Source organism: Ovis aries, chromosome 17 (genome assembly GCF_016772045.2).
Source record: "Ovis aries strain OAR_USU_Benz2616 breed Rambouillet chromosome 17, ARS-UI_Ramb_v3.0, whole genome shotgun sequence".
NCBI lineage: Eukaryota > Metazoa > Chordata > Mammalia > Artiodactyla > Bovidae > Ovis > Ovis aries.
The window spans coordinates 35,967,219-35,983,668 of NC_056070.1; the positions used below are offsets into that span (position 1 = coordinate 35,967,219).

At 38.9% G+C, this 16,450-nt stretch overlaps 1 protein-coding gene across 21 annotated transcripts in view; it reads left to right on the forward strand.

Moving 5' to 3' along the window:
• The window catches only part of TRPC3 (transient receptor potential cation channel subfamily C member 3), a 75,516-nt gene that overhangs the window by 34,082 nt on the left and 24,984 nt on the right, over positions 1 to 16,450 (forward strand). For 10 of the 21 annotated variants that reach the window (XM_060401068.1, XM_027956324.3, XM_027956325.3 and 7 more), the window contains exons 4-7: positions 5,122 to 5,286; positions 7,989 to 8,205; positions 9,922 to 10,155; positions 12,442 to 12,706. In XM_060401068.1, the coding sequence (XP_060257051.1) occupies positions 5,122 to 5,286; positions 7,989 to 8,205; positions 9,922 to 10,155; positions 12,442 to 12,706 (881 nt within the window). The remainder of the gene's footprint in view (positions 1 to 5,121; positions 5,287 to 7,988; positions 8,206 to 9,921; positions 10,156 to 12,441; positions 12,707 to 16,450) is intronic. The other 11 variants (XM_060401070.1, XM_027956326.3, XM_060401082.1 and 8 more) reach the window with 2 other exon arrangements.

Below are 16,450 nucleotides of genomic sequence, written 5' to 3' on the forward strand. Positions count from 1 at the left end.
GAGGGAGTAGATGTTGGAGATTATTCATCTCTGAGTTACTTCTGAGGGGTCTCTAAGGTAAATCATACAACTAAAAGATAGTAAATGTTGTTACTGTTTGTAGTTACACACATTATTCTACAAAAGAGAATGGAACAGAGTGGCGGGTGAAATTTGCTCTTTTGAAAATAAGTACAAGAAAAGTAACTTTTAAGCAAAAGCATTCGTTGTTTTCCAGTTAGAGTAATGGATTGTTTGCCCCCCAGAAGTCCCAAACTCTAATTATGACTGTACCTCTGTCCTCTGACTTGTGGATTAATATCAATCCATACCCACCCATAGAAATAACAGGAGTCCTACCTACCTCAGGTGAGCCTTGTCTACTGTAAGGAAGCCTGTGACAAAGATAAAGGATACCAGAACTTGATGGATCATTGAATCTGGAAAATCAAGCTCTTGAGGAAGAGGAGAACTTTCCTGAGTTCTTCCTCCTTCCTCTATTTCCTCCAACAGTGAGGTTAGGTTTAACTATGGCAAGATCATCTAGAAAAGAGATATGCAGCAATATAGACACCTACAATTATCCACTGTATTTGCAGAAAATGTGCAAAGAAAGTCCAGAAATTGAGCAATGCAATGAAAGAGTGGTAAATCCGCTGCAGAGACTTTGGGCTGAATGTGCTGGCCAGAGCGGGAATGGGTTCTGCATGTAAGACCTCTGCCAGGTGTGTGCCCAGGCACGGAGAGGTAACAGCGGTTAGCTTCTGGTAGCAGCATTTTGCACTTAGTAGGTTTGAAATATAGAAAACATGTACAGTATAAGTTTTCAGGATTTTTAAAATTTTTATATTTTTGAAGCATGGTTGATTTGCAATGTTGTGCCAGTCTTTACTGTACAGCAGAGTTCTTCACAATTCAAAGAACTTTAAAAAGCTGAATGACCTAGTTTCTGTTCACAAGAATATTTGCTTTTAAATATTATAAACTGTGGCTTCAGCAATAAAAACAAAAACAGAGTGTTCCTACCATGTTTCTGTACAACAGTATTCCCGTGAATATAGTTCTTGGAAAAGCTAATTTGATAAAGAAGACAGTGTAATGTGAATTTTATTTAAGTTGAAATTTATCAGCTGCCCCTATTGGTGGCTCAGTTTATAATCTATCAGTTATTTGGCAGGGAATAAAGTTTGTTCTCTATGCTCCAGTAGTTTTATTCCACTGAAAGACAGATTTTTCTTGTATGTCAGGCATTTTCCCTTTAAATCAGAAAACCTCAAATAAGGGTATTATTTCTGTAATGGTTTCAATTTATTGGTCCACTGAAGTTAGGAAACTGCATACAAATTTTATTCAGCTTGCTATGACTGGTGTGGCAGCACAAAGAGGTTTTTTAGGAGGTAAAACAGTTTTAAGAGATAAAGGTTGCTGCTCTATTTTGAAGTCATTGAAAACAGCAAAACTCATCTCCTAAGGGGATTAGCTTCTTTGCCCTCACTTACTACTATTATATTGGTTTTATTTTCTTTTAAAAACTGTTCCTTGTGTGCTTGTATTAGGATTTTAAATCATCGAAGGAAACTGTGACTTCTTTCCGTGGATTAAAAGGAAACAACAGATGCCATATGGTGCTGTATTATGATCTCAATCACCAGAAAACAAGATTATGGTTAACAGGGATAAGAGGGGGAAGGGATAAATTGGGAGACTGGGACTGACATATACACACTACTATATATTAAATAGATATTAATAACTAATAAGAAACTGCTGCACAGGGAACTCTACTCAGTACTCTGTAATGGCCTATATGGGAAACGAACCTAAGAAAAGGCTTCCCTGGTGCCTCAGTGGTAAAGAATCTGCCTGCCAATGCAGGAGACATGGGTTTGATTCCTGGTCTGGAAAATCCCACATGATGCGGAGCAACTAAGTCTGTGTGCCACAACTAACGAGTCTGTGTTCTGGAGCCCAGGAGCCACAACTAATGGGCCGGCCTGAAGTCCTGGAGCCTGTGCTCCGCAACAAGAGAAGCTACATGCAATGAGTAACCCATGCATTGCAACTAAAGAGTACCCCTACTCACCACAATTAATGAAAGGCCCACATAGCGACAAAGACCCAGCACAGCCAAAAAATAAATAACTAAATAAGATTATTTTTTAAAAGACTCTAAAAGAAAAAATTGGTATATGTATAACTGATTAACTTGGCTGTACACCTGAAATGTATGCAGCATTGTAAGTCAACTATACTCCAATAAAATTTTTTAAAAAGAAATAAAAAGGTAGAGTTAGTACTATGAGATACACCTGAATTAAGCTGAATTTTAAAGGTTAATTTTAAGCTGAATTTTAAAGTATAATAAATGAAGTACAAACACCATGATTTTCGCTAGTATTTAACATATATTAAGTGTTTGCATTGTAATGTACAAGTCACACCAGGTCAAAGATTGATCTTTCCATAAGGCCATGTGTAAACAATTGATTTCCAACAAGTCTTTAGAGCTTTGTAAACCTTGTACAGTATAATTAATGCCATAAAGCATTTACAGATTTAAATGTAAAAGATTAGCTCAAGGATGGAGAGCAAGAAGAGGGAGCCATGCTATAACATTAATATTTCTGTACTCAGGAGTTTGAAAGCTAAGAAAGAAAAGCTGGAAAATCACAAAAGGGAAATGTGTCCATCAGTTTCATACGAACACATGTGCAAGTGTCTTTTAACTTCATGTGGATTTTCTGTTTTATAGAAACCTTGACCTATTAAAAAAAGAAAAAAAATGCATGTTGACTTCCCAAGTGTTAATCTGGTTTGATGACATTGTATTCTCCACCTGTAGATTTCTCTGAACATACCATCCCATTTCTAAGCTGCCTGGCTGGAGTCACGGGACTGCCTTTTATTTACATCTATCCCGCTTGGGATCATCCAGACCCCAAGACATTTGGACCAACATTCAAAATTAAGACTGTTTTAAATGCTGATTGTTTATCTTGGCAAGTACATGGACTCCAAGTCTCTGTTCTAATAACTTTTTCACATTTATGTAGAGCTTACTGTGTACCCTAGAGCAGGGACCATTTATGACTTACTGAAACACAGATGTTCCCTTTTCATCTTGTACCAAATACTGAACACCCGCCTGGCACCTATGAAGGATTTATGACATTGTAAAGAATAAAATGAATTAATGAATGAGACAGGCATTTAAGAACCATGGAGGAGATGAGGATTTTTAACAGAGAAGGAGAGGGTAAAGCAGGAATATAATGGTCCAGTAGAGTACAGAGCACAGGTAGAAATCTGGAGAAATTCTCAGCAAGAATCCCAGGAAATTGTTACCTAGACCCCCAGGAAGCTTTCAACTTTGATTATATTTCATCATGAGTTTAAATAATGGCTGCACTGGTCTTGAAATACTGTTTTCAAAAATTAGAACTTTGAGAATTCTTGAATCTTGAATTTGGGAAGAAGATCTAATATATGCTTAGAAGCTGGCAATAACCTGTGAGCCTCTGGATCTGGGATTTCTATAACTGAATTGAAAGGAACTTACAAGATAAAATATGCCCCTTTGCATTGAACTCATCAAACAATAAAGGAAAAAACTGGACCTTATTCTTAGTAGTTTCAATCTCCCCAGTCCTACTAGTTTGTGTTATTGGGGAAAAAATTCAGTTATGAATGTCAAACCTGATACTTGTAAATTCATCCTCACCACCTCTGCACAGTGTTGGCAGCTGTCATAGCAAAGTCAGTGGATCTCCCAGAGGGCGGGTGCACACTGGGAGAAAGAGTGGGGATTTGGGGAAAATTGTACCTTTACCGCCCACCCTAGGGGAAGAGGTTTTATTATTTTTTTTCTCTTCTTGTTTTAAAATTAGAACAGCTGATTGGAAACTATACACCACTGAGTGAAGACCTGTTTATTTCCTTGTAGGTATGCTATTGAAAAATACCCAAGTAACTAGAAGAATTGCCTAGAGTCAGTAAAAAGCATTCAGATAATTTCCTGGAACTTGATTAGAGTTGAATGCTATGCCTAGGAGGAACTGCAGCTGCTTTCTTTGCATCTCAGAATTTGAAAAAACATTTCACATTTCACGAGTACTTCCTAACAGGTTCTTTGTTATTTATTGCATTTATATAGAAGATAGTGATTCCTTCATTTTTTGTTGCTAAGCACTCTTTTTAAAAAATATATCAACACTCATAGTTGGATTGTGAGTGACCCTGAAGCTTGGGCAGAGTACACCTGGCCTTTCAAAGAAAGGCATATCCAACAAATGGGCACCTTTTGACATAGGGACCTTTTTACAGATACATTCTGCTCCTTGAATAAAGCACAGCAAATGTGGATTAAGCATAATATTCAGAAATTCATTGGCTTTTTGCAGATCTTTTGCATATTTGCTATGGTGGAACATACATACACATAGGACACATCATGTCTACATTTTTCATAGATGTAGCAGTTGAGGAGTTGCTCATGAAACAATAAATCCAGCTTCCCAGGTGGCACAGTGGTAAAGGACCTGCCTGCCAATGCAGGGGATGCAGGAGACAAAAGTTCCATCTCTGGGTGGGAAGACCCCCTGCAGGAGGAAATGGCAGCCCACTTCAGTATTCTTGCCTGGAAAATCGCATGGACAGAGGAGCCTGGCAGGCTATGATCCATGGGGTCGCAAAGAGTCAGACAGGACTGAGCACGCACGTGTGCACGCACAAAACAAAAACACATTTCTCGTTTAGCCATAGGGTCCAATAAACCAAATAACGATTTCTTTTCCATTTTGAGCTGAATACAAGCAAGCTGGCAGACAGCAAGATGGGACATGTTTCCCCAAAGAAAAGCACATGTCACCCATATTCCAGTGAATATGGAGAGTTTCTATCAGAAAGAATTATGATGAAGAACAACATCATTTGTGTTTCCACTCTAGTTCATGTAATAGTTCTGAAGCAAGTTTGAAAAACAGAGGGAAGGTAAAGAATATTGCCAGAACCTTCCAATGCCTATATTCTGGAAAGATATGCACTAATATCTCTAGGATGCACCTGCTTTAGAGTAGCTGGACTGTTGACAATGACATGGTAACCTACCTCTCTCTCTTCCTCTCTCCCTGTCCCGACCAACAGTTCGTGGCTCACCCCAACTGCCAGCAGCAGCTCTTGACAATCTGGTACGAGAACCTCTCAGGCCTGCGGGAACAGACGGTAGCTATCAAGTGTCTGGTGGTGCTGGTTGTGGCCTTGGGCCTTCCGTTTCTTGCCATCGGCTACTGGATCGCACCTTGCAGCAGGGTACCGGCTTTTCCACCCCTGTTTCCTCTGTGGTTGGTGTACCATGTCCTTTGAGGATGAAAAAGGAAAAAGCTTCCTGCTTAAGGCTCTTATCAGTTTTGCAGCTGAATGTTAATTGACTCAAGAGCATCAATTCTGCTTTTTAATGACTGGATTAGTTCTAATAAGGGATGAAAAAGGATTTGGTCCTGGTGGGATAGGTCCTATTCACAGGCATATAATACTTAGGCTTTTAAGATAAAAATCTCCGACCACATTGATAGGGAGGAGGAAAAGCTGCTTCTGTGAAGGAGCAATCGTGTCCTATTTGCCGGCTTAATAAATAGTCCATCAGGCTGGCCTACAGAAGAGGAACAGCCCTACTGCGGTGGTTCCAAGAGACAGTTAACTTGAAAACTGAAAAGGCTGCTTGGTTGAACCTGTGAAAAAGATCTGAGACTGAGTGTGTGAAACATGGTTGTGAACAGTGGTATCATCTAAAGTCTTCAAGAGAGTGCATGCCAGGTTCCCCAAGCCTTTGTTCCTCTAGGAGATTAAAAACAAAAATGTAGAATTGGGGTCTGGGGGCTTTGGGATTTTTTTAGATTCTTTATCTTCTTAGTTTTGTTTGAATCATTTTTGTTCACGACCTTTATCCCCCTCTCAACTTGGCCAGTATACAGTCCATTTAATTGTGCCTAAGAGATCCCTTAAATAAGATGTGGACAGGAATAGGAGTCACGCTAACAGAATCCGTGTTCCGTTAATGAAGGGCACTGCCAGGGAGAGGCAGCAGTTCTGAGATCCTTTAATCCTGTTTTTATATTCCCAAATCTGGTTTTGTTTAAATGGAGGCAGTTTCAGGCCAAATGAATCAAGGCCACTTAAGAGTGACCCTGGAAATCCGTCATCTCTCTAACTGTCTTCCCCCACAGAGTCCTGCTTCAGGCCCATATATGTGAGAATATTCATCCATCTCACTTCATCATTGAGCTGCCCATGTAGTTTAAGGCAGAAAGGTTGTCATTTTGATCAGTTTTGATCACTCAACTAAGTTCCTTTGTTTTGAATCATGATTCTGATAATACAAAATCATGAAAGACTAAAAACTTTATAGATAAGGAGAGAGCGTGCATTTAAAGCAAAAATCGTATCCCATTCAAATAACGTCCCCTTTCTGGGGGAAATGAATTGGAAAGGTTGGGTTTATTTGTATGTGTCTCTTAGGGCCACTCACTCAGTTAAAACATATTGGGTTTGATGTAGGTATCTTGAAGTCCATTCTTTTTTCTCTTAGCACAGCTAAGGATGTGTGGACTCTGCCCAACAGAGAAAGGAAAGGAGGGAATTGAGTTGTTCCTGGAGCCCGCATTTATACCTGCCATACACCACTTATCCTGTGGTGAAAAGATGGTATAGTAAGAATTCTCCACATGTATCCCATTTTTAAGATAGGCAGACTGCTTTTTTTTTCCATGTTACTTAACATTTTCAAAGATCAGCCTTTAGAGGAAAAGAGACTTGGCAGCTCCCTGCAAATCACTTTGTGCTGTGGATAAACTACCCGGACATGCCCTCTCTGCAGCTGTGGAACAGCACAGTGATATGTAAATGTGCGGTTTATTTTTCTATGTCTAATATGGAAAATGTGACATTTGTCTGTGTGCATTCATGTCCAACCCCAGAAATGCTTGACATTCTTTGGTTATTTGTTGACATCAAATTAAGGTTCTGGATATACAAAAACATTTGTTTGAAGTTACAGCCTTTTAAGTGTGAACCTTGGTGCTTTTTAAGGTCACACACTGAGTTGGAAAGTAGGGTCTGAGAATAGAGAACTTATTTGATGAATCTACCAAATGTGCCTAATCCTTAGACTGCAGAAACCCTTGGAACAGAGGAATTGTTTTTTACTTCCACTAGAACACGGAGCTCTTAAGGACATTATGTCACAGGGGATTTTAAAAGAGTTACCTTAAAATCATTATAAAGTGAGTTTTAAAAATGCTATTTCACTGGTTATATGATTTTCCGAAACCAGGGATGACTTTTAATTAAGTTAACCTACTTAGAGGTTTTAATTACTGGGTATCTCTCTGTTTTATTGGATAGTAACAGATAAAGTGTTTATATTGGTTATAATATTTTTTGCCTTTTTATGTTGTACAGAGTACAAATTGATTTTGGAATATTTAGAAGTGAGAACAAAAGTTTACTTTCATGGTAATAAGTATTTTTTATCTTCAAAGGGTTTGTAATGTGCTACAAACACATCATGGCATTTCAATTATAAATGAATGAGTCTATAAACTCTTCATAACATTTCAGTTATAAAAAAATACACACATTACAAATTTGCAGTTTCTTTTCCTAGATTCTAAAAACCTTGACACTTCATAGTCTTTCACATAAAAATAAGAATAACAAGTATATGCCTTGTAATTTCCAGAAATGCATCTGTGACTGAAGTACATCCTAAGACAAATTGGATATTTAGAAACAATGCAGTTTGAAGACTTCTTAAATTATTCTTAAAGGAAACATCCCCTAAAAGGAGTAATTTTCACAATGTTTAGCTAGCTCTTCAGAACAAAAGCAGAATTTTGAGTGTTCTCACTTCACTTTTTAAAAAAAATCCTATGTATATGGTAGCTTTCATAAGTGGAAGCCAGATTTTCTAAAGTTAAAGGTTTTGGATTGTTTTGTTTTTGGCCTCATTACAGCTGGGGAAGGTTCTGCGAAGTCCTTTTATGAAGTTTGTAGCACACGCTGCTTCTTTCATCATCTTCCTGGGCCTGCTTGTTTTCAACGCCTCAGACAGATTTGAAGGAATCACCACATTGCCAAACATCACTGTTATTGACTATCCCAAACAGATCTTCAGGGTGAAAACCACACAGTTCACTTGGACTGAAATGCTCATTATGGTCTGGGTTCTTGGTAAGCCTTTTATTTTGAGTATTCTAATTTCTACCAAAAATAGCATCTATATCATGATTGCCATTTTCTATTTAAAATTCTATGGTATGTTATATGGTGACAACATCACCATTGTACGATAAAGAGAATAGCAAGTAATGGAATAATTTGGCAGCTTGATGATGCTGACGGATATCCCTTACCACTAAACACAAATTTTATGAGTAACATGAGCTTAATTATAAATGCATTAATATTAATATCATGTTTCAGAAATCCAACTTCAATTATTGAATAAAATGCAATTTTTAAAATGTGACTCACTGTGATAATCAAGCATTTAATTGAAGTAGTTCTGCAATAACTTAGTGGCCATTAACTGATGATTAAAGAACATTTATTGCTTTAGTTTCAGAGGTTTTTTTAAGGAGAGTTTCCATTTTAGGAATGTTTGTTACTTCACCTCACAATAGCCCATTTGGGGATTTTTTTTTTTCTTTGTTTTTTGTTGGCTGAACTGTGAGGCATGTGGGATCTTACTTTCCTGACCAGAGATCAAAGCTGTGCCTCCAGCATTGGAAGAACAGAATCTTAACCACTGTACCTCCAGAGAAGTCCCACAATAGCTCATTTTGAACAGCAGCTATGTTAAAGTAAACATTTTAAGCAATATGATTAAAAAAATGGAGACTGAAACCATATTATTGATTGATCACGAATCCAAAGTCAGTTTTGTGTATTATTTCACCCAGCATGCTTCTTGGTTTCATCTCAATTCCTGAATTAACAGGTTGCTTCTCCTCTCATTAACTCCTATGGTCTTCACGTGGGTCAAGTAATTGTTTTATGAATTTTATTTTGAGCCACTACATTTCTTTTGAAAACTCTATAGTATTTTCCCCTTACGTAGCCAGGCATGTGTGTGTGCTAAGTTGCTTCAGTCCTGTCCGACTCTGTGCCACCCTGTGGACTGGTAGGCTCCTCTGTCCATGGGATTCTCCAGGCAAGGATAATACCTTTCTCCAGGGGATCTTCCCGACCCAAGGATCAAACCCTCATCTCTTACGCCTCCTGCATTGGTAGGCAGGTTCTTTACCACTGGCGCCATCTGGAAACAGTTGTTAAATTGAAATATTTTGTCCTCTTTCCCCAGAATATTTTCTGCTTTCAGTGTCTTCATAATGCCATAGGGCCTCCTGCTTAATTTTCCAAGAATTCCTCACCTTTTCATCATGAAGCTGAGATGAGACAAGAGGGTAGAGGAATGAGGGAAGTGTTCCTGGATGACTGAAAACTGTTCTTGTTAAAAGTGTATAGTAGGTTTCTCAATTAAGGGCTTATTTCTCCAGTAATCACCATTATTTGATAATTAACCATTTTATAAAGATGAATTTTCTCCTTTCCTCCATGTGTTTCATGGGGCAAAATCATTTGACTTGAAGAGCCTTTCTTATTTCCCTCCCTCCCTCCTTCCCTACCCCCATAAGCGTAGCACCGTTTCTGGTGCCACATTTATAACTATATTTCACCAAAATCTAACTTGGTGGAGTGAATCATTGCTTTAGTCAAAGCTTCTTTCATGTAACTCTGCCCAGCACTTCTATGGGCTATAGTCAGGTCAGTGCTTTATGGTACTTAATGGCGTGCTTTACACATGGGGCATTTTATAGGTGGGGACTCTTAGCTTCTCAGTCCAAGATATAAACTCTTGTCTGTAACATGTGTGTGTTCTGGCAGGAATGATGTGGTCTGAGTGCAAGGAGCTCTGGCTGGAAGGACCCAGGGAGTACATTTTGCAGTTGTGGAACGTCCTGGACTTTGGCATGCTCTCTATCTTCATTGCTGCTTTCACGGCCAGATTCCTGGCTTTCCTTCAGGCAACAAAGGCACAACAGTATGTGGACAGTTATGTTCAAGAGAGTGACCTCAGTGAAGTTACGCTACCACCAGAGATACAGTATTTCACTTACGGTAAGTTATCAGGCGCAGAGTCCTCTTATGTCTCAGGAGAAGGTATTGGAACCACATCTTGGAAGGAAATGCCCCTGAAGGGTATGTTTAATATGAAATGCATGTTGAAAGTATAGAGAGTAGAGACAGCATGAACTTTAGAGCTGTATAAAACTGGATTCATATCAAGACACCGACCCTCCCTTGCTGTGTGACCTTGTTCAAATTAATTTACTTCTCTGTGCCTCAGTTTTCACATCTAGAAAAAGGAGGTATTTCAAGGTGGAAGAAAATCACCTTTAAGCCAAAGAACATAGTTACTCTTAAATATTCTTAGGACATGGAATTGTCGTAATGAGGGGGAGAAAATAGCTTGATAAACTGCTTAATGTGAAAGATGAGTCCCTGAGAGCTTGGGTTAGAGGAGATAAAATAATAAAAAGTGCTAAAAACTGCTGTAACAGAAATGCGCAAAAATTCAGCAGAGGCAGGAAATAGGAGCTAAAGTGACGATGAGCATGTAAGCTTCACAGAACCAGCAGAATTGCTGGGGAGGATGTTGTGCTTCTCAGGACACCATGGGGTGGAGTTCCTGCCAGCCTTCTCTAGGTTATGAGAGCAGGGAGATACCAGGGACCTTCAGTTTGCACAGACACTGATGCCATCCCTGCCCACTGCACACCGATGTAAAACAGTGTTAGCCTCCCTTCCCTTAAGGCCTAACGGGAGCTGCGATGAGCTAATTTTCATATAGCTGCAAAATCTTAAACCTGGAAAAGACTTTAGCAGTTAGTATATAAGCCTCATTTTACAGATAAGGAAAGTTAGGCGTAGAGTTTAAATGCGTTCTGACTGTGAGGAATGACTCTTTATAAGTACATCGTGATGCATACCAGCAGCATGTTAACATTGTTGAAGAAGACTGGGTGCCTGCTCTAAGATGAAGGTGTATGCATGACCACCAAGGACATTCTGTATAGCACAGGGAACTCTGTTCAATGTTATATGGCAGCCTAGAGGGGAGGGGAGTTGGGGGGAGAATGGATGCATGTAGATGTATGACTGCATCCCTTTGCTGACCTCCTGGAACTGTCACAACACTTGATTTTTATACTCCAGTATAAAATTAAAAGGTTTTAAATACATAAATAAATAAATGAAGATATTAATGTTTTACAGACTGTGAAATGTAAACATATTATCTCTTATTGTCACCAAGCAAAGGTTTTTATATACCAGTGAAGCCAGATCAAATGAATAAATGAATACCATTTATAATTAAGGAATTAGCTTGGATTGCATTTGTGCGTAACAGATATCACGACTAGTTCAGTACCTCTTTATTTAAATTTACTCATGTGTGTTTATGACTGTGAAGGGGAATCTGTGAATTAGGCTTCACTCCTTATGATGATTTTGATCAAGTTTTTAACCTAAGCCTTGATTTCTGTATCTTTAAGAAGAGAGTGACTACCTCAAATCCATAAGGTCATTGAAAGCATAGTGTCTGCTACGTATTAAACATCCAATAAGTGTTCATTTTTGTTGTTGTCAGAAGTTTGTGCAATGCACCTTCCTTCTGGGAGTGACCCAGTTTGCACAGAATTAACGACACAGTGTTTAGGTGATCTTCCAGAGAAATGAGTATCCAGTTGTCTGCTGTGAACTTATGGAAGTGACCTTGAAAAGCGTGTTGGGGGTCCTCATTTAGAATCTGTCTCCAAGATTTTTGCACTTCAGTAGCATTTTATACTTTCCAGGGACCAGCTATGTTGCTTAGACATGATGCTGACAGCACTATTGTGATTCAGTGACATTCTCACTTTTTGTAATACGACATTTTACTTGCATAAGCTGTTAGATGAACTAGTTTCCCCATGAAATATGGAAAAGAACATGTGTGCCAACTGAGCCTATAGCATGATAAAATGCCTGGTCGATAAACCTGGTAACTGGGGGGACAAACCAATCAAATCAGTTGTTTTGTCATCGTGGACACAATGTGAACTTAATGAAGCATTTTCAGCTCTTTTTTTCTTTTGTACTTCATTCTGTTTCTGCTCAATGTGAAGTCTGTTTTGTATCTTTCTAATAGTGTTTCTTCCATTAAAAGAAACCACATGAATGTACAATTCATGTGTTTCTAGTTTAATATGAAAAATAGTGTCTGGACAGTTAATTAAACGTGGAGCAGTTTCAACTGAGATAATAACCACCTACCTACAAGTCAGATCCTGTTTAAGGTATTTTGTGTAGTTAGCCGTGAATAGAAAGTTCCATTTTTAATCTCTCTCTTTCTTCTTGTAGCCAGAGATAAATGGCTCCCTTCTGACCCTCAGATCATATCTGAAGGCCTCTATGCCATAGCTGTTGTGCTCAGCTTTTCTCGAATCGCCTATATCCTCCCGGCGAATGAGAGCTTCGGCCCCTTGCAGATCTCTCTGGGAAGGACTGTAAAGGACATATTCAAGTTCATGGTCCTCTTTATTATGGTGTTTCTTGCCTTTATGATTGGCATGTTCATATTGTATTCTTACTACCTTGGGGCTAAAGTCAATGCTGCTTTTACCACGTAAGTAAAACATTTTACTAAAAAAAGTATGATTAACAGAAATGCTAACAAGTTTAGATGAAGTAAAAAAAATTGTTTTCAATAATTGTAATGAAGATGCTTTTAAGAGTATGACAAATCCATTAAAACAGTTAGTGCCTCAAATAGCAAATGCTGGCCAGTATATGGAATAAAGGGAACCCTCATGCACTGTTGGTGGGAACGTAAATTGGTGCAGCCACTATGGAAAACAATATAGAGGTTTCTTTAAAAAAGTGGAATTGCCATATGACTCAGCAGTGCCACTCCTGGGTATATAGCTGAAAAAAACAAAAACACGAATTCAGAAAGATACGTGCATCCCAATGTTCATAGAGTCATTATTTACAATTTCCAAGATATAGAAGCAACCTAAGTCTCCATCCACAGATGAATGGATAGAGAGGTGGGGTGTGTGTGTGTGGCTGGTGCACTGAGACGACCCAGAGGGATGGTACGGGGAGGGAGGAGGGAGGGGCGTTCAGGATGGGGAACACGTGTATACTTGTGGTGGATTCATGTTGATGTGTGGCAAAACCAATACAATAGTATAAAGTAATTAACCTCCAATTAAAATAAATAAATTTATATTAAAAAATACTACTCAGGCATAAGAAAGAATGAAATTTTGTCATTTGCAACAATGTGGGTGGACTTGGAGTCATTAAGTAAAATAAGTCAGACAGAGAAAGACAAACTGTATGATAGCACTTATATGTGGAATCTAAAAAATAGAGCAAACTAGTGAATATAACAACAAACCGGTTATGGGGCAGTGTAGGGGCGCGAGAGTAGGAAGTCCTAACTGCTGGGAGTAAGATAGGCTTAAGGATGTACTGACCAGCACAGAGAACATAGCCAATATTCCATCATAACTATAAATGGAACATATCCTTTAAAAATCATGAATCACTGTGCTGTACACCTGAAACTTATATAATGTTGTACATCAACTCTACCTCAAAAAAAAAAAAAGGGGGGGGATGGGGAGAAAAAAACAAAACAAAAGCAGAAACAGTACTTGTGTGAGATTACATTTCTTTGAGTTTAGAGAATGTTTGATCACAGAATAGATCAAAATTTGGTAAAATCCTAGATGAAACTCTCTATTTTAAGAGAATTGGGTAGCAAATGTTTAATACTGGATATTTCTTACATTATTTATGACATTAAATTTAGTTTCATCATTTTGTACCCATTCCTGTTATTTTAAAAACAAGGAGCGTTGGCTTTTATTTTCGTGTGTCATTAATCAGTGCAGGGAGTTGAGGAAGAAGAGGAAGTTACAGCTGATGCTGTGCAGCCCGCTGTAGAGTAGCACCGCCTCCTTCCTTTGGTCCTGCAGCGTCCGCACTGCAGGCTCCCCTTTTCCATGAAGTCACCCTGCACTCACTCCTCTTAGGTATTGTCCCTGTAAGTTCCCTCAGCATGGAGACGTCCACATTGCCAGACCCTGCCTCACCTGTTGCTGTGCAGTGGTCAGGAAGGCAGGCCGTCTGTCTGCACTGTGGTCCTTCCAGGTGAGGAGACCAGAAATCTCCCCTGCCTGCCTTTGTACCCTCCGTCCCCTGGAGTGCCACAGCGGGAAATGAACTAGACCTTCATTGACTTTCCTGTAAACTAAGAGAGAGTATCAAGCCCTTCCAGGCATCTAAATGGTTTTGGAATTAATTTTTCCAAGTAGTTATTATAGAGCCGATAATAGGGGTGAAAGAGAACTGAAACTCACTTTATTGTAATGAAAAACAAGTTCCGTTTGAACCCATACGGGAAAGGACCAGAGAGGTCCCGCACAAGTGGCACCCCTTGGGCCTGTGGGAGGACTCACTCTATACACGACACTTGGCGTCACCGCTCCGTGTGAGGGCCTGGCCGCACGGTAGGGTGGAAGGAACATGGGCTGGAAATCAGGCAGACCTGGATGCGAATGCAGCGCCTGCTCTTTTCTAGCTGTGGTCTTTTGATTAATTATCTTCACATTTCTCAGTGTTAGTTTCCTTGTTTTTAAAATGAGCACAATAAGGTTTGAGTCAGGCCTTTGGGAGGACATGGAAGATGATTTGTACAAAGGCTCTTGCTCATAGTAGGAGCCAGGAGCTGCCTGTGTCCTCTCCTTTTCACGCTCCCCCTCTCCGCACATGTATGGATTCTTGGGAATCTATATTCCCAGTGTCAGAGGCGAGAAGGTTTGCAAAGGACCAAGAGAAGGGGTGGGGGCATGTTGTGATGTTGTTAAGTTCATGGCAGGGAAAAAGAGACTATAGCTTTTCTTAGTTTTCACCATCAAATGTTTCATAATCGAGAGTAACTCTACAGGAATAGAAAACTTTCTACTCAACCCTCTGCCCCCAGGGTCTAATACGATTATTGAAACATATCAGACGCTCCATCAATGTTTGTTGAATGAATGAATCAATAAGGTAGCATTAAAACCCACAAAACTATAAAATTGTTATTTAGAATCTAACAAATTTTAAAATTTGTAAATTTTAAAATTTATTTCCATACATATTACTTCAAAAAGGGGACTTACTTTTGAACTCTCCTTTTTAATGAAATTCTACATGTATAGCTGTTTAAGGATGATTCTTATAGTTCACAGATCAGTGATTACTGCTTGGGTATATGACAAAACCAGCCAAATTCAGGCAAGATTCATTTAAGGGATCCAAGCATGCAAATTAGTCTGTGAGGGCTTACTTGCTAATTGCTGTGTTGGAAGAATCAGGAAGTAGATTATATATATTAAGAGAAAAGAATCAGAACCCTTAATTTTGTTGCCATCTCTTCACTTCTACTGAAGTATAGTTTTTAGGTAGATGATATATTCTTGTGGTGAAAAATCTATGTAGAGCAGTATCTACAGCCTGTTCCCTTCCTCAGCCTTGGATCCTGGTTTCTTAGTTCTCCTTAGGTCCAGAGGAGTAATTGGTGGCTCAGATGGTAAAGAATCTACCTGCAAAGCAGGAGACCCAGGTTTCATCCCTGAGTCAGGAAGATCCACTGGAGAAGGAAATGGCAACCCACTCCAGTATTCTTGCCTAGAGAAATCCATGGACAGAGGAGGCCTGATGGGCTACAGTCCATGGGGTTGCAAAGAATCGGACACAACTGAGCAACTAACACTTTCACTTTAGGTCCAGAGGCAATGATTTCTTTCGAATGCTTTCAGAGGTATTTTTTACATAAACAAGAATATAAGTATTTGTATACCCTTCTTTTTATTTAAATGGTGAACTATTTCAGACTTGCTGAATGTCATTTTTTCACTAATAATATATCTTGGATATCATTTTGTATAAACACATGAAGCTAGATCTGTTTTTCCCCCAGTGGCTGCATAGCTGTTTGTGGATGTACCAGAATTCTTTATCCACTTTCCTGTTGATGGATATTTTGGTAGTTTTCATTCTTCCCTACTGCCATGTTGCAAGGAATACGTTTGTACATAATTTTTTTGAAGTGGATATATAATTTTAATCCCTGTTTTGGTCTGTTCCAGAAAACCTGATTTGAAATTCCAAATCACCTGCAAAATCAAACCCCAAACTTCCATCCTTTTAGGAGAAAGGAATGGGTATCAGGGCATTACTTCTGTTTTCACCTGCCAAGCTCAGAAAATTTTCTCTTGATAATAACTCCTGGAAAAACTAGATATCAGCATCATTTAATCACCAGTTTCTAAAAAGTTGCGAGAAAAATTTCTATTAAGTATCATAATAAAAT